The sequence below is a fragment of the Medicago sativa genome, chromosome 3, assembly GCF_051527215.1.
Source record: "Medicago sativa cultivar Bolivia chromosome 3, Bolivia_mono, whole genome shotgun sequence".
Lineage (NCBI taxonomy): Eukaryota > Viridiplantae > Streptophyta > Magnoliopsida > Fabales > Fabaceae > Medicago > Medicago sativa.
In genome coordinates, this window is record NC_140751.1 from 52495618 (window position 1) to 52522100 (window position 26483).

Here is a 26483-nt window from a genome sequence, read left to right on the forward strand (position 1 = left end):
CCAAAGGAAAAAAAAATTAACAAGCACAGCCTTAACAACAATTGATCCAAAAAACACAAACCGATCAAGAAAGAACATCAGAGAAACAAAATGACTTCAATACCAAGCTACTTTCAGTAAAATGAACAATTAAGGAAAGAGATCATTTAAAAACAAGGTACACTGAATTAAACAATATAATGTTGTTAGTCTAACCATGCTCGTAAGCTTCATCTTCACGATCCATTGATCGTAAGCTTTTCTATTGATCGTAAGCCTTCATGATGATAGCAAGAACATTTTGATACATGAACATCACCTTCATTTTGAAAATGCACGTGCAAGTTGCCATCTTTCACATATTCTTCAACAATTGTGATCTCTAACCATACCCTAGATGCCAATTTGATAGAACAACTTGATGAAATTAACTGAATTTGGGAATCAAGGTTTTGGAAAAAATTGAAAGGATTGAGAGGGTAAGAATGATGAGAAATCAAAAACTTTATTCAATGATTAACTAACCGATTACAACAAAGTAACAAACTTGCTTATGTAGCAAGCTTATGACTAACTATTCCAGACTGGGCAGACCCAATCCATATGTTTATACAATTTTAACAATAAAATAAATAAATAATATGTAATTTTTTATTCATAAGGATAATATGTTTCTCTAGACTAATATATAGGAGTATAATTGATTACTTCAACTTAAATCTTAACTACTAATTTTAGAGTTTTGATTAGTTTTCAATTTTAATATTCTAATAGTTTTAATATATTGTGGATATCACCTTATGTATCTTGTTTCATTTGATTAATTTGTATGCTTTTCTTCATCTATGTAAGTTTAAACTTTATTTAAGCTAATTAATTATTTAATTTAATGACTTTCATATAATATTTTTTTTCAATTTAAATTATTTTCTATTATTTTTAATTTATTTATCTAATGAAATAATATCATTTGAATTCCGGCAAGTCATTATGTCAGCTCAGTTGGTAGGAACAATGCATAATATATGCAAGGTCCGGGGTTCGAACTAGTAGTTCTATTCAATCTCCCATTTTAAAAGACACCCAACAATTAAGTCATTCTTTTTGTTTCAGGTAAGTAATCTAATGTCACGTTGTCAAATTAGATAATCAAAGTTATGAGTTGATCAATATTTTTGAATTGAGATCAAAATTGCGCAATTAAAAATAGAGTATTAGAATTGCAATTTTATTAAAATAGGAGATCAATCAATCATACAATTAAACATCTAAAAAAAATGAAGTGTTTCTTTTTCAGCAAAAAAACAAAAAAATTATTGGCTTAACCGCACATTTGACCCCTATGTTTGCCACCGTAGCAATTTTGGTCTTTTAACAAAAACAATGCAATTTTGACCCTTTAATTTTCCCAACTATGTTGAGAAGTTGCCACGTGTCCCAAAAAAGGGGTCATAATCGCAACTTTTTTGTAAAAATAAGGGATCAAAAGAGCATATTTCTCTAAACATGGCAAAATTAGAGGGTCAAAATTGCATTTTTTTTTTTTTGGTTAGAGGGTAAAAATTGCTACGATGATAAACATAGGGTGTAAAAAGTGCATTTAAACCAAAATTATTTCAGGCAAGAACAGACTTCAGAAATCAGAAAGCGGGAAAAAAAAACTGGTTTTCTCTCTTTCTCTTTCTTCTCTCCGTTCCGTCTCGCCGTCTCGCCGACCTCAACGTCTATCGCAGAACACTGGTTCTCTCTCTCTCTCTCTCTCTCTCTCTCTCTCTCTCTCTCTCTCTCTCTCTCTCTCTTTCTCTTCTCTTCTCTCTCCTCACTTTCTACAATGGCGCGCTGTAGGTCCACCCACCGGAGCAACTGCTCCCACCGTCCGTTGCCGAATTTCAAGATCCATTTCCCGATCAGGTTTGTCATCTTTTCTTTTGATAGGGTTTGAAAAACTGATAAATTTTTACCTTTTTTGCAAACCGTTATTCTTCGATTTCGGATGGAACAATTTAGAAAATTATTTTCTTTTAGTTTTGGAAAATTCTTATCAATTTTACACCCTTTTTGCAAATTGTTAATATCTGATTGTTTGTATTTTCTAAACTTTTGCATCGATTAAAATTTTATCGGTGTCAGTGTTGTGTCTGTGTCGTGTCCATTAGGGTCAGCGTCGTGTCGATGTTAGTGTTGTGTACACTGCCACAAATGGTTACATTCAATTTTGTCAATTATATTGGTGCCATTCGACTTTGTCATCTTATGAAATTATACTGGTGCCGACGTGTCAATATCGTGTCTGGTGTCTGTGCTTCATTAGCAAAGCGTGACTTGTGTCGATGTCCTGCACCGACACAGATACATTCAATTTGGTCACTTTTTGAAATTATACTGGTGTCGACATCTCAGTGTCGTGTCCGGTGTCTATGTGAATGCTTCATAATTCAAAACTCTTCTAATATTGTGCAATTGGATCAATTCATTCCACAAGAATTTATCATGTATCTTTCTAAAGCATTCTCAATTAGATCAAAACCTCTTTGTCCGTGTCTGTGACTGTGCTTCATAGCAAAGGCATGGCATGTGTCCGACACTGACACACACAATTATACTGTTGTTGGTGGACATTCAATTTGTTCACTTTCTGAAAATTATATTGGTGCTAATGTGTCAATGTTGTGTCTGTGACTGCTTCATAGCAACGGCATGAAATGTGTCCGACACTGACACACACATATATACTGGTGCTGGTGGGTACATTCAATTTGTCGCTTTATGAAAATTATATTGGTGCTAATGTGTCAATGTCGTGTCTGTGACTGTGCTTTGCAGCAAAGGCGTGACATGTGTCCGACACTGACACACAATTATACTGGTGCTGGTGGGTACATTCAATTTGGTCGTTTTTTGAAAATTATATTGGTGCTAATGTGCCAATGTCGTGTCTGGTGCTAACGTGCCAATGTCGTGTCTTGTGTCTGTGTCTGTGATTGTGCTTCATACCAAAGGCGCGACTTGTGTCAGACATTGACACGCCCAATTATACTGGTGCCGGTGGTTGCATTCAATTTTGTCATTTTCTGAAATTATATTGGTGCCGATGTGTCAATGTCGTGTACGGTGTCAGTGTCTGTGACCGTGCTTCACAGCAAAAGTGTGACTCGTGTCCAGTGTCTATGTCAATGCTTCATAGTTCAAGTTCAAGACTCTTCTAATATTGTGCAGTTGGATCAATTCATCCCACAAGAATTTATCATGTATCTTTCTAAAGCATTGTTCAACAACAGAATTATCCCTTGGAGATCTGCAATATCCACCATTATCTCTGGAGTTTCTTTATCTGTTAGTAACTCAAAGCTTTCTGTCAGTTTCTCCATGCTAGAGTTCACTGTTCTAAAGGCTTTCCAATTGCAAAATTAATCCTCTTAGAACTAGTATTGTCAAGGAAGTCTCTTGGATTCCTCCTACTATGCATTGGATAAAAGCAAACTGTGATGGTGCAGCTACTTATGGAGCCACTTCCTATGGTGGAATCTTTAGAAACTATAATGGTCAATTCTTAGGTTATTTTGCTGAAGGCTTAGGTGTTGGACACTCTTTAATTGCTGAACTGTGTGGGATAATGAGAACTTTATAGATTGCAAAACAAAGGAATTACACGCACTTTTGGTTGGAGTCTGACTCAAAGATAACAATACTTGGTTTCAAATCTGTAGAAATAGTGCCTTGGCAGATAATAAATAGATGGTTCAATTGTATGGAGTACACTTCCAGCATTAACTTATAGTGTCTCATATTTACAGAGAAGGAAATGTTTGTAATGATAGATTTGAAAACATAAATCTATCCTTAGCCTCTTTTCAGTACTTTTATACTTTGCATATGGAAATTAGAGAAGCTTATGTTCACAATAGACTAGGGTTGCCTAGTTTCAGGTTCTCTTTTCTTTAAGGAGGGTTGGCTTGAACCCCTTCTTTTTGTAACAATCTTCTTTTTAATATATTTTGGGTGGGTGTGCTCCCTTTTCACCTCACTAGCCTTGAAAGAAAAGAAAATATCAAAACCTCTTTATCCTGTATCATTTTCACCTTCAAAGCTTGGATTTAGTCTTCCTGCTCCTCCTCTTGCCTGTGTACCCGTTTTGCTTTCTCCAAAGCATTCCCAACTAGTTGTTTTAGGTGTAACGGCTTTGGTCCATTTGATTAGACCCAAATTAAATATTACAAGTTCTGCCCCTATTTTCTCTAGAACATTCCCAACCGCAACAACAATGAAACATACCTGATGAGTAACATATGACTCCATTGAGCTTCCGTTCCCCGCCACATTTGTAAATACGTGTCCGGTTGTTCGGACAGTTTTTTGTGGCGGTGGAAGAGCGACAACTCTATTGATCAAGTAAATAAAGTAGAGATTAATGCTTTGAGAAGTCAAGTTCATGGTCTAAATGATCTCGCTGCTATGACTGGAACAAGAGAAGTTGTAGACGAAGCAACAATTGCAAAGACAATAGAGATTAGAGGCAAATAATCATATTGATTAGTATGTTTTTTATTTGTAACTCTTGTTATGTAATTACATAATAGTTTATAATTTTGTTTTATATTTTTTTGTTTATTTCACACAATTTTATAATAAGTTATATATAAACCTATCGATACTTTGAATTACTTCTTTTATTATATGGTGGGAACTTTGATGTTGCTTATTGACAATTTATGTAGATTTTCCTACAATTTTATCTACGGAATAATTTATGTAGATTTTTCTGTGTCAATTGTTGTGATAGTAATTGTGAGTATGTTTGCAAGAATTAAAGAGAGTGTGATACTCAAGGAACCAAAATGATGGTTTATTATGATTTTTGAGACTCGAACCCGACTAATACTACCCACACATACTGAAAAATAGTGTTGGACCCCAATTATCAGTGTCCACCTGCTCGTTGTGTCTTTTTTTTTAAAATGGTCATGTCGGTTTTTAGCCGGGACATGGGTGCTTGTCTACCCCTATTACATGGGGATTCATTTCCGCATGAAAATTGTATAGTGTAGTGATATTTTGACAACCATTTTGGTACAACTTTTGAGACAACTTTGTTGTTCTCTCTTCTCATTATTCAAAAACAATGGAGAGAGAAAAAGGGAGAGAGAGAATAAAAACATAATGTGAGTATGAGAGAGAAAGTTGTACAAAAATTGTACCAAAATGGTTGTACAAATATCATTTCTCAATTGTATATTTCTAGTAGTGAAGATTGGTTGTGATTTGTTCGTAGTGAGGACGAATCTGAAACAAGATTTTGGACGATAGTCGGTGCATTTCTAGCATCTTTCACTCGTTTATATCCATTAATCAATTTTCCTTATAAAAAACTCTCACTTATATATCCTTTAATTTTTTTAATTATTTTATATTTTCTCTGAATTTTGTTATGAAATTAACATTAAAAATCTATTTTAATTGTAGAAAAATTCGTAATGCACATACATTTTTTAAGGATTTATATGTGAATTTAAAGTCCCAGAAAGATTCCCTTGATAATACAAAATTGCAATAAAATTGTCAATTTTGTCCAAAAAAGTAGAAATCATAGTGTTATTATGATTTAGTTTCAGGATTTGTTAATTAACTTTGATACACATTCTTAGAGCATTTTCAATTGCAAATTTATAAAGACTTAAATTTGGTATCATAACCACTATTAAATGGTTTTCACAATGTCATATCACACTTATGTAACTTAAACATATTTTGTTTCAATGATAGAAAATTTAAACAATTTTTATGAAACTCACACTTTTGATGGTTTTTTATTTGCAACTTTTTTTTTGATAAAATAAATCAATTTTTAATTTGATGTGAGCTTATTTCAACCATTTCTTTGTTATAACACTATCACATTAACTATTTTCTCTTCTTAATATATCAAGTGGTCTGTTTTAATGCTTCTTTGAAGTACATATAAGTAAAAATAATTATTTATAAACTAATAATAAATATCATACTAGACTTCCTTAAAAAAAATAAAAAAATCATACTAGACTATTAGTAGAACAAAAAAGGAAATATTAGTTTTTTTAACAAGCTTATATTTTTCTTATATTGCAGCATGCCTTACTACACATGTCATGTATGTTGTAAAACCTTCAAGTCTATGAAAAGATTTGAAGATCATCATAATACAACTCACAAAGGAGGCAAGTATGAATGCCATAAGTGCAAACAAGCTTTTGTTTCAAAAGCATCTGGGGATGCCCATTTGAAGAAGGACGAATGCAGGAAAAAATAAACATTTTATCAAGGATTATTTGTATGACATGCATGTGAATTTTTGGGCAAAGTATGGTATTTGTATGACACGCATGTGAACTACATTTTGACTTGAATGTTTCTGACAAATGTGGATCTAACAAATGTGGATTACTAAAAGTAGTAAGAGATTATGGCTTGGTTTTGACTCCATTCAATTATACCATTAAGTAAATTTGATCCTATTTTGTTAGTGTCATCGAAAAAATAAAAAATTATATCATGTTTTTTATATTGTTTTGAAGGATACTATATTTGTTATATTGTGGGTATCATTGAAAAAAATAAGTATAGTTTTACTTATTTTGTCAAATGAAAAGACATTCGATCTACTCTTATAGATGGAAAAAAATCCGGATGAAAGAGAAAAACACACCTTTTTTTTTAGCAAGAGAAAAACACACCTTGTTTATCACATATGCTTCTAATAGAGATTAATTACTGATAAATGATGGTAAAATTTTTGTATCGATAACATGGTAACAAAAATAAATTGATCTTATAAAAATAAATTATTTTTTGACAAAGAATAAACATACATCTTTTTTTGATGAAAAAAATTGTTTGATACACGATGACTATTTTTTTTTCAAATAAAATAAAGATATGTTTCCCTTTATCTTGATCGTAAAAATGTAACCTTATCAATAAAAAAAAACTGGATTCCAAAATCTTTATTTTCCTGATCTAAATAAAAAAAGATTTTGTTATATATTTGAGTCAAAATTATTTTGATAAGAACCTTAACATGTAACAACAAATAACAAATTTTCCTTAAAAGAAACTAATAACAAATTTTGGAATCACATACTAGCAAAATTAACATGTAACAACTTATCAATATTTCAATTCCAAACAAGAAAGATTTCCTCATAGTTTAAATACCGTCTTCTTAATTCTATTTAAATACATCAAACTGCAACCCCTCTGTGCACCTGATTTTCTCATAGTTTTGACCTTCCCCGTTTTACCTTTTGCTTCATACCAAAAAAATAAAAACCTTCTCCTTTTCTTATACTTGATTTGAATATCTTGATTTTAACCTCCCACTTTTCCGTACCAAAAAAACTTCCCCTTTTTCAATACTTGTGTTTCAATAGCTTTCTTGTCAATGGAGGTAAATTGGGGAAATTTAGAAGCACTTCCTCTAAGTTTGATTTTTGACAAATTGGTAGAACGTATAGATCACATTTATTTCAGTGTGGTCTGTAAAAATTGGTATTCCATTGCAAAGGGTAATTATCAAAACCGGCAAATAAGAAATAATGTATTGCCGATGTTAATGATTCCCACAAAAAGAAAGTGTAGAACAAAGAGAAGTTTATATGGGATTTCATCCAAAACAATTTATAAGTTGCAACTTCATGTGCCTTATAACAAGAGGTTTTGTGGCTCCAGTCATGGTTGGCTAGCAAAGGTGGAGTACTCCAAAGTTACAAATACAATTATAACTCTGCTAAATCCTTTCAAAAATGTTTCCATCCCTCTACCACCTATCTACATGTTGGATATACTTAGGAGAAGAAAAAATTATGAGTGTAATGTGCATAAGGTTATTTTATCGGCTAATCCTACAGCTATGCCACATGATTACGTTGTTGTAGCAATTTATAGTATGCGTAATTGTCTTGCTTTCATAAAAGCCGGACAAAAGGTTTGGACTTATATTGATCAGGACTATCATAGCTTCAATGATGTTATTTTCTATAAAGGTCTAGTCTATGTCGTGGGACAATGGAGTAACATTGTCTCTTTCGATTTGAGTTACTTGAAAGATAAGAAGGTCATTCCAAATGTTGTTTCTTCTGAGGGGGATGATTATGCTGATCGCGTTTATCTTGTGAAATCATTGGAGGGAGAATTGTGGCTTGTGAGAAAATTTATTGGTTTTCCAGACGATGACGATGAAAAGAGTAGCTTGTCTAGTAGTGGTACCGAAGGATTTGAAGTATATAAGTTGGAATTGGAACTTCAAAGTGGTAAGCTTATGCAAATGTTAAAACTTGATAGTTTGGGAGACAATGTTCTATTTGTGGGTGATAGTGATTCTGTATCTATGTCTGCCTCATATTTCTCTAATTATCTGCAAAAGGATTCAATATATTACACTGATGATTTTTACGACGATGAGCCAGTTCCTTATCCTAATGAACCATTTGATATGAAAATTTATAATGTTAAAGATGGAAGCTTTAGTCAGCATTGCCCTTACCAAAATTGGTTTGCACGGATGCCACCTGCACTATGGGTACTTCCACCTTTTCACCGGGATTGACAACTTCAAATTAATTGAAGTATGTTACTTTGTTTTGTTTTAGTCTCAGTTTTTGTCTTCTCAAGTTTGTTTATTTAATGGAGTCTAAAAAAGTATGTTACAATGTTTTGCTTAATTTCTTCAATTGTTTACTTTATATGTTATGACATTTGAACTTCTCTCAAGAGTATTATTTTACTTGTCAAACCAATTATGATTTCTATTACAATGCTTTGTTTCATCCAAATAAATTATGAAAATCAACCTTGTCAATGTGATTGCTTTCTCTGTAAGTCATAAGAATGGATTATTTTAACACAAATTCCAATTGAGTGAATTTCCTTGCACTAGCAAGCAGGAGCTCTATCAGCTGCTACCATATATAAATCCTATGTTTCCTTGTTAACTGTCAACCAAATTTGATTGATACAAAGTCCATCCATTAGTAAACCTTTTAGGAAAGAAATACACCACAGTGGTACTGAAAATGTAATATAACATGGGATACTTACGCATCATTTTTAATGAACAGCAAGCATACACTCCCTTTATTAATTCAAACTCTGCTAAATACCAATTAAAGAAGAAAAAAAGAAAAAGGGAAAAATAACAACTGTGGCATCTTTATGGTTTTCTTGTCAGCAAACTCCTACTCATTTAAACTATGCTGAACACCAAAGACGGAAAACCCATAGAGGAAGATCAGTATTCAAATCAGAAAAGAAAAACTAGAGAAAGTCATTGAAAAAGAGAACGGATTCTTCAAACAGAGAAAGCAATTGAAAAAGAGAGGCCGAACCTGTACTGTTGCCAAAAACAGTGGAAAGGATCATACTCTTTCAATGGCATATCTAAATACCAATTTGTAGAATTGGTTTTCCTCAATTCTGTATGTGCCAAGACTCTTTGGTTTCTGTAATTTTGAGCAATTGAAAAGCTACAGTTGATTAGTGTAAGCTACTTGATAATAACCCAGCAAAAGCAGTGGCTGGTAGTGGTCAAATAATATAAGCCATTAATATTTATAAACACATTCCTTATTAATAAACATCAAATAAAAACAAAATATACACCACTATTTTGGGTTGTAAATAGTTACCTCAGACTCAGCCACTTTTACACATGTAAAGAAGATAAAAATACAAGGATATCTGCAGCCTTTGTAATTGATTTCTTTATATATTGATTATTTTCAGAGTCCAGGAGTTGAATAGATTGTAATCAACATCATAAAAAATGGATAGATATCTTGTGAAGTATATCATGCTCTGCTGCCCTCATTCTTTTCTTTTCTTTTTTTGATAAACTGGTGTGCAGAAAACCTGCAGCACCATAATATTTTAAAGAAAAAAGGGGAAACAAAAGAGGGGGGGACATGAAGCCTAAACCCTCAAAGCATTAAGAAAATCTATAATTAGGAAAACCCAATCTATTACAAAATATCTCAGTTAGAATCTGAGTAGGAGGTTCATTCCATCAAGTGAAAGATGAAAGAGATACGCCAATGTTAGCAAGTTTATCAGCACAAGAGTTGCCTTCTCTATAGATATGTGTTACCATAAAGTTCATGCTTCAAATCTTTATCATACAATTAAGCCACCTGTTTCTTATCTGCCAAGTAGAGGCAGATAAGAAGTAGAGGCTATAGCCATCTGCACCAACTTTGAGTCAGTCTCCAACCATAAACTTTGCCAATTTTTACTATTAGCTATCTCTATTGCATTGATAGCTGCCATTAACTCAGCATAGAAATCCGTCTGAACACCAAGATTTTCTGCAAAACAACCAATGCAATCACCAAAGCTGTCTCTAAACAAGCCACCACATGAAGATTGTCCAGGGGAGCCTAAAGCTGCCCCATCAATGTTACATTTAATCCAGTTCGCAATGGAGGGGATGCCACAAAACCACCTTAATAAAACCACCTTGAATTCTTTCATAATTTGAAAGTCTCTAACTGAAGTAAAGGCCGCTTTCTTATTATTTCCAGACAGGGAGAATTTTGAATAGACCAAAGAAATAGCAGTTTGCCAAGGTACCTTTGAGTTGTTGAATCTTCCTTGATTTCTTGCATACCATATAGAATCAATGACATTGATAATTGCAGATAGAATCACAAAATGACATTGAGGGGACCATCCTCTATTGCAGATGTTCCAAATATCATTCACAGACAGAGAGAGCTGACAGTTGACAATAGCTTGCAGCCAATTCCAAAGCTTTAGCACAAAAGGGAAATCGAAAAATAAATGTTGAGATGTTTTTTGTTGAGACATGCAAAGAGTACACAGAGAGGGAAAAGAAAGACCTCTTCTATCAGTAAGGTTTTCATCTGTTGGAAGTCTATTAGGAAGACCTCTCCTTGCACCAAATAAGCTTAACCCAAGCTATGTGCTTATGTAATTCTTAAATGGTGCATATATTTTTTTTTAAAATAATAACAGTAACTTAAAACTCCTTGGTTTCAAATTAAAATTAAAAAAAAAAAAAATAAGTTTCTCATTGAACTTTCAAAATAGTAATTCAGTATTGTTTTACATCAAAATATAAAATTCTTAAGAGCAATGCTCTTGGCCTTTTACTACCCAAAGACACAACCTAGCTAGTCATAACTTTGGACGCTTGAGATAAAAACTCGCCAAGGCGCACCAAAGGTCCACATATCTCGGAGCCTCAATCTATAAGTCATGATCATTATCTGATTTCAAATACGGAAAAAGGGTCAACTCCCAAACAACAACAAATATACAAGTTATACATATATTTAACATGTATTTTATGGCATGCAAATAATACAAATATTAATATAAAGTACTCAAAATGTCAACACCTAAAACACTAGTGGACTCGACAAATGCATGACACCCTAAAGGTTGACCTATATGCGACGACAAATGATCCGGATATCACCTCCCTTATAGGGCAACAAAAGTTCTTCGTAGATATTTGTGGGCTTCAACCAATTATGAACACTCCACGGTGGTTCCAACAAATTATGGACACCACATACCCCACGGGTCCCAACCAATTATGGGCAACAAAAGAAGACAACGAGCCTCAACCAATTATGAGCGCTCAAAAGGATACAATAAGCCCCAACCAATTATGGGCACTCAAGACATCGGGCCCCAACCAATTATGGGCACCACGCGACAATGAATGTATGCATGTGACACCTGGTTATTAACTCCACAAAATAGATCACTCACAATGAGTATCCGACTAAATTAATCATTGACTTAACCACCTGCTAGAGACACTGATTACACCGACAAGAACTCCGACTAACAAAATATGCAGGACCACACTTCAGGCATGAAAACAACAAGTTATACTCACAACCAAGCAATACAAAATCAAGTTCACATAGTATGGAACCATGGTACAATTCAAAACATCATCATTTTAACAACAAGTAAATACATATATAAAATAAAAAAATGGAGTGCCCTTTCCCGTACTCAGCAAGAGCAAACCTTAGGATTTCAATCTGCCGTCTTTACTCCACCAAATCTACATATACAAAATTAAATATTTACTAACTTAGTTTCAATTTCTCTTGCTCGTAATTCCTACTCAAGACTTGGGTTTGGTTAAGGTAAAATTTACGACCAACTCCTATTCAATTTATTTGTTATTAAACTAAGACTCTTTTTCTTTTGTAACTTAACTTAATTACTCAAGAAAATCATAGTTACCTCATCACAGTATTCTTCATTCCTTAACTAGAAAATGAACATATATATATTAGTAGCACTTTATTCAAAATTCAATACCATTTTAGACTTAAAACATTAGTAAGTCGGAACCTTTTTAAAATTGAAAACTAGCTTCGAAGTAGAGATAAAGTATTGTTTTCAAATTCTAAATCCAGTCAAGAGTTACGGTTCTTGAATCACCGCTCTATATCTTGCATAGCCACTAATATATATTTGGTGCTCATAATTTATTTTAACAAACCGAAAGCTTTCAATCCTCTAATAATTTCAAACTAGGCTATGAACTTAAGAACTAGTGCTGTCAAACACCCACGGTACAAGCAGCTATATTCAAACATATTCTAGACGTTGAATAGAAAATTAAGATATACTATTTCAATTGAAATAAATTCGTAGGAAGGTCTCTACTTCAACTCAATGTTTGACTCAAAATCTCTCAAAATTGCATTTAACATTTCTAAAAGACAATCTGTATATACTCTATATTTATCATTCTTTAATTTTCAAACACAGAAATTGATTCCTAAGAACAAATTAATAATGAGAGAAAGAATGTAAGACAGAAAAATATTCTTACTTGTGATAGGTCTAAATGCTAGTTTTAGTCAGAGTTGATCTTTGTTCTCATTTCTTTCTCCTGCAAGACTCTTTCTACGGTTCTCTTTATCGTTCACAAGTGTGTATTACTCAGTGAAATGCATCTTGTTATACTAATAGAGAAGATAATAGAGAAGTAACCTCCTTATACTAATAGAGAAGTAACCTCCTCCACTAACTTCCTAAATTCCTTCAAAAAAAAAAAAAAAAAAACTTACTTCCTAAATGAGTGGGACTAAAATAATGAGAAGTGATGTGCTGTGGTCATATGACTAGGAAAAGAAGTTGTTCATTGGACTTTAGACTTTCATAACCGGAAAAAAAAAGTGTTTACTACTTCTAGTAATTGAACGTGTTTCCTACAAAAAAAAGTCTCCCTTATTTTTCCTCTAATTATTTATTTATATTTTTATTTAAATTTTGAAATTTGTAGAAAAACAATGAACCATGTTTCCTTTAAGTAAGCAACTTTTCAACTTCAATACTATAAACAAAAATATAAATATGTGCCTACTAGCATAAAACAAAAATAGGATAATAAATTTAAGTTAGTCACAAAATTAAGTGTCATCCGCTTTTCCTTACTCAAATATATAATTATCATTTCAACTGATAATTTACTACTCATTATACTCCTAATATAATAAAATAAATATTCCCACACTTTGCTATAGTAAAATAAAATAAGACCAGCTTAATAAGTAGACACCCTGATAATCCCATGGACAAAATATTACCTTTGCTCAAGAAATCCCATGGACAATATTTTCATATCTAATTTTGACAAAATATACTTTTAGTATAAAAATATGATAAAATACCCGGATCTTACAGATTGGAACAGGTAAGAATCTTTGAAGGTAAGCAAACCTGATGGTGAGGTTTTCCAAAGCAGATAGTCCTCTTTTGGCTCCATAGGAATTATTACTTGAGAAAGAAGTTGTCCCAAGTTGGGAAAAAGCTGATGCACAGAAGTGGGAATGCACCAAGAGTTGTTTGCAATGAAATCTTCCACCTTTTCAGTTAACAGATTGTGAAGGTATGCTGGGATATTCAAAGAATGACAGAGAGGCTGCCCACACCATTCATCTGTACAAAAGTTAATTTGATCCCCTATTCCCAACAGCCAGGAAGATTTCTCCAGAATATCTGAGTAAGAATCTTTAATGCTACTCTAAATGGATGAAAATAAATGATGGTTGATTGCTCTTCTTTTTCTTATTACTCTGCTGCCCAGCATAAGAACAAAAATCATTTGATTCAACATCAACGACATGTACCAAATCTAGAAAATGCTACATGCTTCTATATTTCAGTCCAAAACATTGTAAAGGTTATGAGTTCAGTGCATTTTCCTTAAGCATAGCATGGGATCCCCGTTTACTTTAATCACACATGCAATTTTACAGATTTTGCTACCAAAAATCCATGCAGGAACAAGAACCATCTTTAAAGTGATGAAAGCGATGACGATCCCTTACAACAATTTCACGATCAAATGCTTTGGAGATTAGCTTCACTACAGTATGACAATCATTACATATGCGCAAATTCTTGATTATTCTGATTGGAGCTGGTAGGGGAATAGTGATTAGTCCAAAAGCAACAGCTAGCTTCTCACTGTGGCTGAAAAGGGCAGTTTCCTTTTCTTCTTCATCTATGTCTAGTGAAACCTCACTTGTGATTGGTGCATAGCCCTCAATCTTTAATTTTGCAGCCACTTCATCTAACATATGCTCAATATCCTTTATCTGAGGGTGTGTTTTATCTCCCGCTAAGAATTCATGAACTATTCCATTTGCCTCGATCATGCTACAACCAGGCATCTTCACTACCCCATGTTGTGCCATAATTCCCCTAATTTCCAGAACATCACCCCAATTTCCTTTTGAAGCACATATATTTGACAATAACACATGGAAACCGTCGTGGTCAGGTTGAAGCTGGATGAGTTTCCTTCCCAACCTCTCTCCCATTTCATTGTTATGGTGCTTTCTACAAGCCCCAAGCAAAGCACCCCAGGTAGCCACATCAGGGGCCATTGGCATACTCTCAATAAGTTCCTCTGCTTCTTTAAGCAAGCCTGCACGTCCTAAAAGATCAACCATGCACCCATAATGCTTAACATTTGGTTCTATCTTGTGTTCTTGGGTCATAGACCTAAAGTAGCGACGCCCCTCGTCTACTAGGCCCATGTGTCGACATGCCCCAAGAACTCCCATAAATGTTATCTCGTTAGGAAGAGTTTTGGTTTTTTTCATATCTGCAAACACGTTAAGTGACTTTTCTACCAAACCATTCATTGCCAACCCCAGAATGAGAGCATTCCAGGTAGAAACTCCCTTTTCCTCCATCGCATAGAAAACCTCTAATGCATTTTCCACACATCCACATTTCATATACATATCTACTAGTGTCGTTCCCAGAATGACATTAACATTGAATTTATTTTTACTTATATATGCATGAATCCATTTGCCCAAGTCCAAAGCAGCCATATGGCTGCAGGCTGAGATGACACTCACTAAAGCAGTCTCATCTGGCCTAATTCCAAGAAGCTGCATTTCCTGAAACAAAGCCACGGCCTCTGAGAAACATCCATGTTGAGCATAACCCGATATCATAGCACTCCAAGATACAACATCCTTCTCAACCATGGAATCAAACAATTTCTTAGCATCCTCAACCAAACCACACATCAAGTACCCAGAAATCATTGAGTTCCAAGAAACCAGATCCAACAGGACACTGCCACTGAAAAGTTTCTTAGCATCCAATATCTCTCCACAGTTTGAGTACAAATGTATCATTGCATTCTGAAGGCTAACATAATCTTGAATCCCAATTTTTGATGCTAAACCATGTACCGACCTCCCCATCCGGACAACCGAGAGGCTCGTACAAGCAGAGATAGCACTAACCACAACCACCTCATCCACCATAACTCCATTAGCATTCATATCCACAAACAAAACCAATGCCTCCTCACACATCCCATTTTGTTCATAACAAGAAATCATTGCACTCCATGACACCATATCCTTCCCTTCAATCCGATCAAAAAGACTTCGCGCCTTCGCAACACAGCCCTCTTTTCCAAATAGCACAATCATGGAGTTCGAAGCAATGGTGTTCCTCACTGGCATCTTGTCATACACACATTCCGCCTCCCCAACATCTCCTGAATTAATATAACCAGCCAAAAGGGTATTCCACGAAACCAAATCCAACACAAGACTTTCCTTAAACACCTTACGTGCACTCATCATGTTCCCACAAACAGCATACAAGTTTATCAATGTGTTCCTAACATAAACGTCAGAATCAAAACCAAACTTAACAACATGGTCATGAATTTGCTTTCCTTCGGGTTCCGATACACGGGCAGTGCAGGATCGGAGGAGAATCGGATACGTATAATGATCAGGTGAAGTGTTTTGAAAGAGAAAGAGCCTGTAAAAGTTAAGAGCTTGATGAGGTGAATTGTTAAGTTCTAAGTGGGAACGCAAGATAGTGTTCCAAATGAAGGTGTTGGGGTTGTGAAGGTGGTCGAAAATTTTGAGGGAATACTGAAAAGGAATGAAATTGGAGTGAGTAGAGAAGTTGACAAGCCTGCTTACGGCGTACGTGTCTGTGATATAACCAGTGAGGATCATTTGTGACAGAATCTGCTTGAATTGGTTCATCCATTGGCATCTATGTAACTTTGACTCTAAGATGGAGAGGTTTATGGTTGGTTTTAAGGTTGTTAGTCTTCTCACATGTTCCAACATGACAAATACATTCAAAATATGATTGTGGGAGTTACCTGTCCATATATTAAAAACAGTTAGACATACGTCAGGCATAAATAACCATTCAATATTAATAAACTAGGCATGGTAACAGGGTGGGGCGACGTGAAAAACATCGACGAAATCCAACAGAAGTATATATTGACCTCGTAAAGATAAAATATAAACATTGCAATCAAATCATACAGCGGTTCACTTTCATTTGGACGAAAAAAGGTGAAACTAAACAATTCATTTCCAAGAGAGAAATTTATCTAGCCAGCCCTTCAAATAAATAAACGACAAATCAAAGAGATAACTCGACAAGTTTTCAAATTGCATCACACATAAAAAAATAGCTTGTTATAACTCGACAAGTTTTCAAATGCAATCAAATTATACAGTGATTCTCCTTCATTGGGATGACAAAAGATGAAAATAACCATTTATTTCCAACACAGAGACAATTGAGGTATTTATCTAGCCAACCCTTCAAATTCAATAATGGATAACCAAAGACATAAATTGAAAAGTTTTCAAATCGCATTGCACATAGAGAAAGAACTTCTTATACCTACTCCAAGTCTGACAATTCAAATCTTGAATATCTCAGTTCATCCAAGGCCACAAGAAATCTTTCAACACAAGCCAGCTCATTCAAAGAACCACTTCCCTGAAGTAATAAAATGCATTCTTTAGAAGAAAAAGGACAAAAGTAACAAAAAGATATAACTCAATTTCAGCTCAATTAGAAAACAATGAATCTCAATAATACATAATTGCAAACTATAAAGCACTAATAGTGATACAGACACTAGACACGGCACTGACACGTCGACACTGATGACAACTTGAAAAAATGGATTAATCGAATGAAATCACATGTGTCGATGTTGTATAAGTGTCTGACACCGAACACATTTTCAATCAAATGTGTCGATGTTGTATCGGTGTCTGACATTGGACACATTTTCGATCAAATGTGTCGATAAAGTTTCGTTGCCCAACACTGAACACATTTTCGATCAAATGTGTTGGTGCTACAAAGATTGTAAAACAAAAAATAATAAAAATAAGTAAAGTATACGAGCATATAAACACAATGAAAGATAGTTCTACTACCATCTATTATTTGGTTCACACCTTCCCCCAAGGAAGCACATTTAAGTTGTCAGTCCCCCCCTTTTGCCCTCCCTCATTTTCCCACTGAATGGTCATTTTAGTTACCCTTTGATTAACTATGTCTACACAACCAAGCCAAGAGGAAATTTTTTAACAAGCACAACTATAACATCCCATATAATTTTTCTAGAATTTTATACAGAACATTACAACTGATACTGGATAATTAAAATAATTGAATCGAATTAGAGGGTAAGTTAAATTCTTGTCTTATTTATAAGAACAAGATACAAATCTCAGGATGTACATGAATTTCAAATTCAAACATTTACACAACAAAATCCAAAATAGAGTTCTGAAGTCTATTCTTCAAGAACTAATCCTTAAGTCCGCAACAACATTCACCTGTCTACGTAAAAAAAGATTAAAAGGAGTGGGATGAGATCTACTTATCTCAGTGGATTCTCTAACTATAACCATAATTGTAGCCTCTAACTAACTGCATTATTCCCTGTTCAATCAGCTCATTGAAAACTAATTACGTAAGCATCTGTATGGTCACTAATAACCATCTGCCATAAATCTGAACTTCGTCAATTTAATTACCAAACAAATTCAGAATCAATAATAATCTGTTTTTGAACAAAATATGAAGGTGGAACACGTTAATTATTTTGGCATTTTAGTTCATGTGAATACTATTCAGTGTGAGGGTACTCTATAGTATCCACCCATCGTTAAAGCGTTGAATATAATGAACAATACATTTGATCCTAGAACCCATGAAAACTACCCCATGTCATCGTAATATAGATTGCTATTGCTATTAAACAACAAATACATCTCTATATAATGAAATTCAAGCTTAAATAGAGAACTCACCTTGACAATTGCATGCGAGAATTGGAACAACTTTCTCTTTTCCCCCCTTTTAGGTCGAATTTTGAAGAGGATGAAGGAAGATAATGAATCTCTTGAAATGGGGTATGTCTGAATTAATGGGAAGATGAAATTAGAGAGTGATATTCAAGAAGGAATTTTCTACCCCTCCTCGTATTAGTGTTCAGCTGAGAGAGAGAGAGAGAGAGAGAGAGAGAGAGAGAGAGAGAGAGGGATTCTTTTCGATTTGTGTCCCTCTATGTCATGACTTTTTTTTATAAAGACCGGATCAATAGTCATGCGGTCCGACGAGTAACCCATTGTTCCGACTACCGACCCAGTGACCCAGTAGCTTTCAACTACCGGTCCAGGTTTTAAAACATTGCTTTAAACTCAAAAAGAATTTATTCTTTTAAAGGATTTACATCTACCTTGTGCATAGTCGTTAAACTCTTTTTTATTTGGGTTTTACCGTAAAAATCGAAATCGAACAGATTATTTTTTTGGTTCCATCTCTTTCATTTCATTACGTTGCAGATACTATCCTGTTATACTATTAGTTAGTATTAAAAGGATATAAATTCCCATCAGCTTTGAAAGATTCACACATTGCATAATAACAACCACAACCAAAGCAATGCAATGTTGAACTCCATTCCTCTGATATAAGCATACCATTTTGCTCAATCTCCAGCTGTTTTGCATCATCAAAGTAAGCTTACTTCTTCTGACAGTACTCTATCTAACTAATGTTCATTTCTTTTGTTATTTTGCACACAAGGTGCTTGATGAAATGTCTACTTCATATCAATATTTTTTTAATGTTCATCATAGTATTTATTTTCTATCAATCATAACTTGTAAGTAACTTAGAGACTGTATTTCGGAAGAAAAAAAATAGCGTATAACTGATAACGCATAAGTTAGCTCATTGAATTTATAGTGTTTGGTAAAATCAGCGGTTGAAGTAGCTTATACATATAAAATGACATAAAAATAGTAACATGTTTAATTAATATTTAAATTTTTTTCCAATTAAGATTACATGGGTAAAATTGAGATAAATAATGATAAGCTATAAGCTACTTGAATTAGCTTATAAAAAAATCGCTATAAGCTAGTAAAAATAAGACTTGCCAAAAGACATAGTCAAAATAAATAAGTCACTATACAGTGTTACCTTTTGTAACACATTTCATTACAGAAAATATACAATATGGCAAAACGAGGTGTAATTTCTATGAATACTAACTTTCTTTTAGTGTTGAACTATACATTTGAAATTTCTTCCTATGTTGCTTTTGTTATTTCCATATCATTTGAGAATAATAGGATGATTTGGTGGCTGGGGTGAGAGAGTTAAAAGAGTAGACTAGTAGAGTGATAATGAGTTTGAGTTCGAGTTTGGTCCCTACCTCAACAAAACAACACTAAAGTTTACCGTTTTTAAAAAAGAATTCCCTACCATTTTGTTATTGTCTAATCTTTTTTCTTCTTATATTCTGTCAATTCATTGCAAGTTGTATAATATGACTCCCTTGAGCTAACATGAGCTTCATGATCTCCTTTAGAAGTAAAGATAACGTGACTAGAATAACGAAAGCTATGCTGGCAGCCATTCGGAGATTCAACACTGCGGCAGAACAAACTGCACGTCTAACTAAATTCTCTCTTCAAGCCCCAAAATATGTGAGCTTCTTCCCTCTTTACTCTTTTTAACTTTTATCTTTATGAAGTTTTTGGAATTTGGAGCATGCCTCAATTAATGGAATTGATCAATTGTCAATTAAGGCGAGTATTGAACACCTACATGTCTATAGAAACCTGTCTTTAGGTTGAAATTTTAATTGGTTGTTAAGTTGGATACTAGAGTTAATGGAAATGTTATTTCATCAATTGTTTTTCTTACATCCTTATACATAATTGTTTCAGGTAGAAGTGGAATTTTCCAATGGTAGTGTATTCAAGTTGTCTGCTGAATTTCTCAGAATAAATAGCCCTGCAGTTGATGGAAAAATCAGATCAATTAGAGGGGAAAAGGTAACTTCACCATTTCAAAGTTGTTTGTGGTGTATATATAGGGTCTGTTTGGATTGATTTATTTAAGTTTATTTACTGACATTAACATTTGTGACACCGTTTGCAAGAGCTTATTGAAACAGCAAATACATGTTGGCATAAGTTGTTTTCAGCTTATTTCCATAAGCTCTTTAGGATATAGCTTATGAAAAGGTTTATAGTTTATATGAAAACAATTATATTGTATTTTAGCTTTTGTCTTAGAAATAGCTTATACTCACTTATATGATAAATGTTTATGCTATAAGTGCTTAATTAAGTTGTTTATCCAAACAAAATCAAAATTCATCTTCCGTATACCAGTTTGGTTCTTAGCATTGTTATACTTCCTACTCACTCCTTTTCTGATTTGAGTTCAGTAGATTCATTTCTAATGATACTTCATTTATTAACAACCCTACCGAACTAGGTAATATCTGGAAGAGGCCACGTGGGAATTATGTCTGCAGAACCAGTAGGAAACTATGGGGTAAGGTACAACAATTTCTGACACTAGTGATAAAATTCTTTGCTAAATCTAATATTGACTCTCAACTAAAACCTCTGATTGTTTGATTTGATGATCCAGGCTCAATTTTGACGACTTGCATAAAACCGGTATTTATTCCTGGGATTATTTCTATCATCTAGGAAGCAACAAGTTTACCCTCATGAGAAATTACATTAAAACACTGAAGAAACATGGGCTTAGTCGAGATCCCTGAGGAAGAAAGTGATGCAGGCTTTTGTTTGATTACCCAAATATAGTTTGAGATGTATTTAGCAGTTGTCACTTAACTGAATGACCCTCTGGTAACTTCATTTGTTGAAACTGAAACTTGTGATATTGTAGATTGAAATTTGAATGATAGGCATCAATATAATGAGTCTGCACTTGGAACTTAGAAGAAGAGAAGGGAAAAATAAAAGACTTTGCATTATTTTTTTTCTCAACTTTCTTTCTTCATTGACCAGGGATGAGGAAAATTCTTGAGCAGCATAACTTGTATATCTATTTTCTGTTATCAAAAAGGGGTCTAAGCCTAGGAATGGAAAACTATGGAGAAATTGACCATGGAGTAAAAACTACAATGACTTCAACAAAAATCAAATGACTCAATTGCACTGGACAGTTTTCATACAAACTCCAATGAATACCACGATCACCTCCGATATTAGCAAGAGCATCAGCACATCTATTCGCCTCGCGATAAATATAATATATCTCGACCTCCCAATCTATCTCTGGCAAATGGTGAATCATTCTCCACCTAACAGCAGTAACATTTCTAAACCTCTACAACATCCAAATCATTTTAATGCTCCATAGTCCATTTTGATTGACTATAGGTAGAAACCATAAATTTTCTCAAAAAAAAAAAGGTAGAAACCATAAACATGATTTTCGTCCTTGAACATGAAAAGTGGATATAAAGAATGCATATTTTGGAATGGTTTCTGGTTTGTACGATTTAGCTGAACTAGCAATATCATTGTTAAGTTTGACATCTTCAACTAGGATATCGGTTGTGTGTATGGGGTAGCACTTGGGTGACATTGATAACATTGATCAACTACAAGGTCATTGTGGTTGATCAATGTCACCAACCACAATGTCACTCAAGTGTTATCCGTGTACTTGTATGATGTTTGTCAATTTTTTACAAAAAAAAAAAACAATGTTTCTCCATTTTCAAAATTTATGAAAATTCTAGATCTATTGTAAAAATCATATAAGAAAATGGTGGTATTCCGTTAAAATGTTAAATTTCTTCCTACAAGGAATTATAATTATAATTCTGATACATTTATTTATTTATTAAAGTTATTATGAGTCATATTGAAGATTAAATTTAAACTTTGGAATTATGCATTCCATCTCTTTTCAATTTTAAAAAAACGTTTTCATAATTAAATGAAAAAAAATTAGTATATAATATTTGAATTCAGAAAATACATAAATAAATAAATTTTCCTTAACGTATAAGAATAAATTTTTTGTAGAATTTAAAAAGAATCTATGATTTTTTTTTCATTCGAGAATAAAAACTATATATATAATCAAAATTATGGTATCATCATTGATTTAAAAAGGTAAACTGAAAATATATTAAAAAAAAGGTATTTTAGAATATTTAAAAAGGAAAACTGAAAATATTAAAAAAAGAGAAATTCTTACCTGAACTCTTACCCAACACATCATTCTTACACCTAACCAATTAAAATCTAACACCTCATTAAAATAATAAAAAGAATTAATATAAGAATTTTTTCTCATTATTTTTAATCTTTCTCTATCCTTTTTTCACTTTCTTTAACCAACAAGAACCACCCACCATCGTTTATGTTTCCATCTCCTTAATTAAAATCACACTTTTTTTAAAGTTAATAACATGTGTCATTTTTTTATTTGTTGGGTGTAAAAATGATGTATTGGGTAAGAGTTCATGCAAGAATCTTCTTATTATTATATATAAAATTTAACCCGGTGAATATTTTACCCCTAATTTTAACCTAAACATATTGCATAGATTTACTGTTTTAACCCTAATGCTTATTTTCTGGTTTAACCTTATCTGCTTCCTACTCTTTCTCTTATTATTATTATTATTATTATTATTATTATTACTATTATTATTATTATTATTATTATTATTATTATTATTATTATTATTATTATTATTATTATTATTATTATTATTATTATTATCTCTTATCTTCTTATATACAAAAGTTAACCCGGATGAATATTTTAGCCCTAATTTTAACCTAAACCTATTTGCATAGATTTACTGTTTTAACCTTAATGCTTATTTTCTGGTTTAACCTTATCTGCTTCCTACTCTTCTTCTTCTTCTTCTTCTTCTTCTTCTTCTTCTTCTTCTTCTTCTTCTTCTTATTATTATTATTATTATTATTATTATTATTATTATTATTATTATTATTATTATTATTATTATCTTCTTATATATAAAAGTTAACCCGGATGAATATTTTAGCCCTAATTTTAACCTAAACTTATTGCATAGATTTACTGTTTTAACCTTAATGCTTATTTTCTGGTTTAACATTATCTGCTTCCTACTCTTTCTCTTATTATTATTATTATTATTATTATTATTATTATTATTATTATTATTATTATTATTATTATTATTATTATCTTCTTATATCTTATTTATTAAAGTTAACCCGGACGCTAACTGTTGCCCTAATTTTAACCTAAATTTTATGCTTACTTTTACTGTATTACCCCTGTTTAATTAAACCTATTTAATTTAGTTAATTTAATCAAATTCTTATTTTCAAACGGAGAGATCTCTTATCTCTTATCTCTTATTTATAAAAGTTAACCTGGACGCTAACTGTTGCCCTAATTTTAACCTAAATTCTACGCTTACTTTTACTGTATTACCCCTGTTTAATTAAACCTATTTAATTTAATTAATTTAATCAATTTAATCAAAATCTTATTTTCAAACGGAGAGATCTCTTATCTCTTATTTATTAAAGTTAACCCGGACGCTAAATGTTTCATCCTATAATCGTTGCTCCTATTTTCAACTCATCGTTGCTACTTTGTTTTTACTAAACGGAGTCCATCCTATAACAGTTTCCTCCTATTTTGTTTCCCTGCTCCTATTTTAGAAATTGCAACTTTAGAATATAATTGTTCTTGAATGTATGATTTAGGGTGTCTCTACCACCCCTAATTTCCCAAATGTTGTTGGCTTCTACTTGGAAATATGAATAAAACTTAATAGACTGGTCAATTCAATATGCTATATTTATTACTATAAAATAATATGAGTGGATGGTAAGAAAAAAGAGAACATGAGTGGACCTTTAATTAAAAAAATAAAATTTAGTATAAGTGAACCAAGTGGATATGAAAGCATGGGTGGCGAACGGTTAATATGCACATGAGTCCTATAGGGGTCCTATATATTTCATGGGTGGCGGCTGCCCATTTTCATTAGTACCTAGCTTCGTCCCTGTACTTAACATATGATGTTACGATACGGTAACAAGGACGATGTCATGGAAAATTATGTTATGGTACAGTACCAACGTCTATGATTCTTAATATTATGAAATACTATATGACAATCATGACATTCATCTAAACTATTTTGTTATCTATTACCGTCAAATATTACGCACGGGTCGATGGTCTTGTATCTCTTTAAAAAAAGATATTTTAGAAGATGGTCTTGTACCTCTTAAAAAAAGATATTTTAGAATACCTCAATTTTTTCTTTTATCCCATCTCCTGTGCCAGTTTCGATCGATGGTTTGGGAGGTCCAAACAAATATGACTCAAAGACCACCAAACAAACCAATGAAGAAACCAGCGATAAGTTCTACCGAACATATTATTTAATATACTGAAGCAAAGCAATTATTGCGAACATGTGATTTTTCCATGTAGAGCCACTTAGTTAGGGAAAAAAAAATTAAAATAGGGAAATGGCCGCAAATTTCTTTTAATTTTTGAAAAAGTAAACCGAAGATTATTTGAGAATGATTCTTGGGACACAGACACTCACAAAAAATAAAACATGAAGAAAAAATTAATAATTAAATAATAAGTATTTTTTTAACCTCTCAAAAAATTAAGTATTTTTTAAAATAACTATAATTATATGATATACATTTGAACAAGTGTGTGGTGAAATATTGTGTCTAAACCCTTATGTCTGCACAAGAATTGCTCTTGAAATTATGGAAGTTCAACCCACTTGGGTTGGCCTGGTGGTATTGGCTTGGGTCTTAGGAGTGTGCTCCTCCGCAAGGTCTCAGGTTCAATTCTCTCCGGTGCCAATTTAGGTGGGCTATTTAGCTTCTTCAAAAAAAAAAATTATGGAAGTTCACAATTTGTGAGTAGTTGCTTTACCAATGCGCTCTCTAGTCTTTGAGTGTATCAAAATTGCAAATACATCTCTAAATATCTCTTTTGTTTGAAATTTTATGAATAAAATTGACTATTGAAAAACAAATTTTAGAACCAAAATGATCAAAAAAAAGGGTCAAGTTCAAAATGATCAATTTTAGAGAAAAAATATACTCATATATTCTTAAGATATTACTCCCTCCGTTCCTTTTTAAGTGTCACTTTTACAGAATTTTTTTGTTCCAATTTAAGTGTCACTTTACATAGTTCAATGCAACATTAAATGTTATTTTACTAATATTACCCTTATTTATTATTGTGGAGAGAGAAATATATGTAATGAGATATTCCCTCCGTTTCAAAATGAGTGTCGCTTTAGCCAAAAAAAAATTTGTTTCAAAATGAATGTCACTTTCAGTTTCCAATGCAATAATAACTTTTTCTTTTCAATTGTACCCTCCAATTAATACTCAGCACACTACTTCCAAAATTTACTTTTAAAACTAACCAATAGTTAATAAGGATAATTTGGTAAAATAATCATTCTCTTTCTTTTAATCATTGCATTTTTTAATATGTGTGTAAACACCTAAAATGACACTCATTTTGAAACGGATGGAGTATTAAATAAATAAGGTTATTATAGTAAAAATAGAAATTATTGTATCAAAAGTAGCAACATTTATTGATTGTCTTGGTTTGTGTAAAATGTCAAAATGTGACAATTAAAAAGGAACGGAGGTAGTATATAGTAATTATTACGTTAAAAAATTTGTAATCAATCGATTAAAAATAAAAAAAAAATCCTTTTTTAATAACTTTTTTTTATATCCTTAACCAATGTCCTAGAAACACCGATTAGTATGACCCTTAAATGATTAAACTTAAATGATTAATAAATTAAT

General features: G+C 32.7%; 2 protein-coding genes, 1 long non-coding RNA gene and 1 pseudogene across 16 annotated transcripts; 3 read left to right on the forward strand and 1 right to left on the reverse strand.

Moving 5' to 3' along the window:
• Positions 1-1605: 1605 nt before the first annotated feature.
• On the forward strand, positions 1606-4685 carry LOC146938219 (uncharacterized). Its single transcript, XR_015031183.1, has 2 exons — positions 1606-1719; positions 1825-4685. It is a non-coding gene; the product is annotated as an uncharacterized LOC146938219 (long non-coding RNA).
• Positions 4686-7393: 2708 nt separating this feature from the next.
• LOC146938220 (putative F-box protein At5g55150) lies at positions 7394-8557 on the forward strand. Its single transcript, XM_085757825.1, has one exon. The coding sequence runs from the start codon at positions 7394-7396 to the stop codon at positions 8555-8557; it is 1164 nt and encodes a 387-aa protein (XP_085613951.1).
• A 2464-nt stretch (positions 8558-11021) lies between these two features.
• On the reverse strand, positions 11022-18884 carry LOC146938221 (pentatricopeptide repeat-containing protein At3g62890 pseudogene; annotated as a pseudogene). 12 transcript variants are annotated; one of them, XR_015031196.1, is made up of 6 exons: positions 18630-18884; positions 17200-17298; positions 13723-16660; positions 12833-13034; positions 12013-12049; positions 11022-11234 (listed from the first exon to the last, which is right to left on the reverse strand). The product of XR_015031196.1 is annotated as a pentatricopeptide repeat-containing protein At3g62890 pseudogene, transcript variant X12 (transcript). The 12 variants fall into 12 exon arrangements; XR_015031191.1 differs by having other exon boundaries at positions 12833-13042; XR_015031193.1 differs by lacking the exon at positions 12833-13034.
• Positions 18885-19095: 211 nt separating this feature from the next.
• On the forward strand, positions 19096-21625 carry LOC146938222 (uncharacterized). Of its 2 annotated transcripts, none has more exons than XM_085752218.1 (5): positions 19096-19338; positions 20198-20315; positions 20559-20666; positions 21115-21174; positions 21274-21625. In XM_085752218.1, exons 2-5 carry the CDS (start codon positions 20232-20234, stop codon positions 21283-21285), a joined length of 264 nt encoding a protein of 87 aa, XP_085608344.1. In that variant the 5' UTR covers positions 19096-19338; positions 20198-20231; the 3' UTR covers positions 21286-21625. The 2 variants fall into 2 exon arrangements, with proteins under 2 accessions (XP_085608344.1, XP_085608343.1); XM_085752217.1 differs by having other exon boundaries at positions 19106-19338; positions 21115-21179.
• Positions 21626-26483: the final 4858 nt, after the last annotated feature.

Coding starts and splice junctions, on each gene's coding strand:
- LOC146938220 (XM_085757825.1), top strand. CDS start 7,394: ATGGAGGTAAATTGGGGAAATTTAGAAGCACTTCCTCTAAGTTTGATT.
- LOC146938222 (XM_085752217.1), top strand. CDS start 20,232: ATGCTGGCAGCCATTCGGAGATTCAACACTGCGGCAGAACAAACTGCA. Junction 20,316..20,558: donor CTCTTCAAGCCCCAAAATAT/GTGAGCTTCTTC, acceptor TAATTGTTTCAG/GTAGAAGTGGAATTTTCCAA. Junction 21,180..21,273: donor GTAGGAAACTATGGGGTAAG/GTACAACAATTT, acceptor TTGATGATCCAG/GCTCAATTTTGACGACTTGC.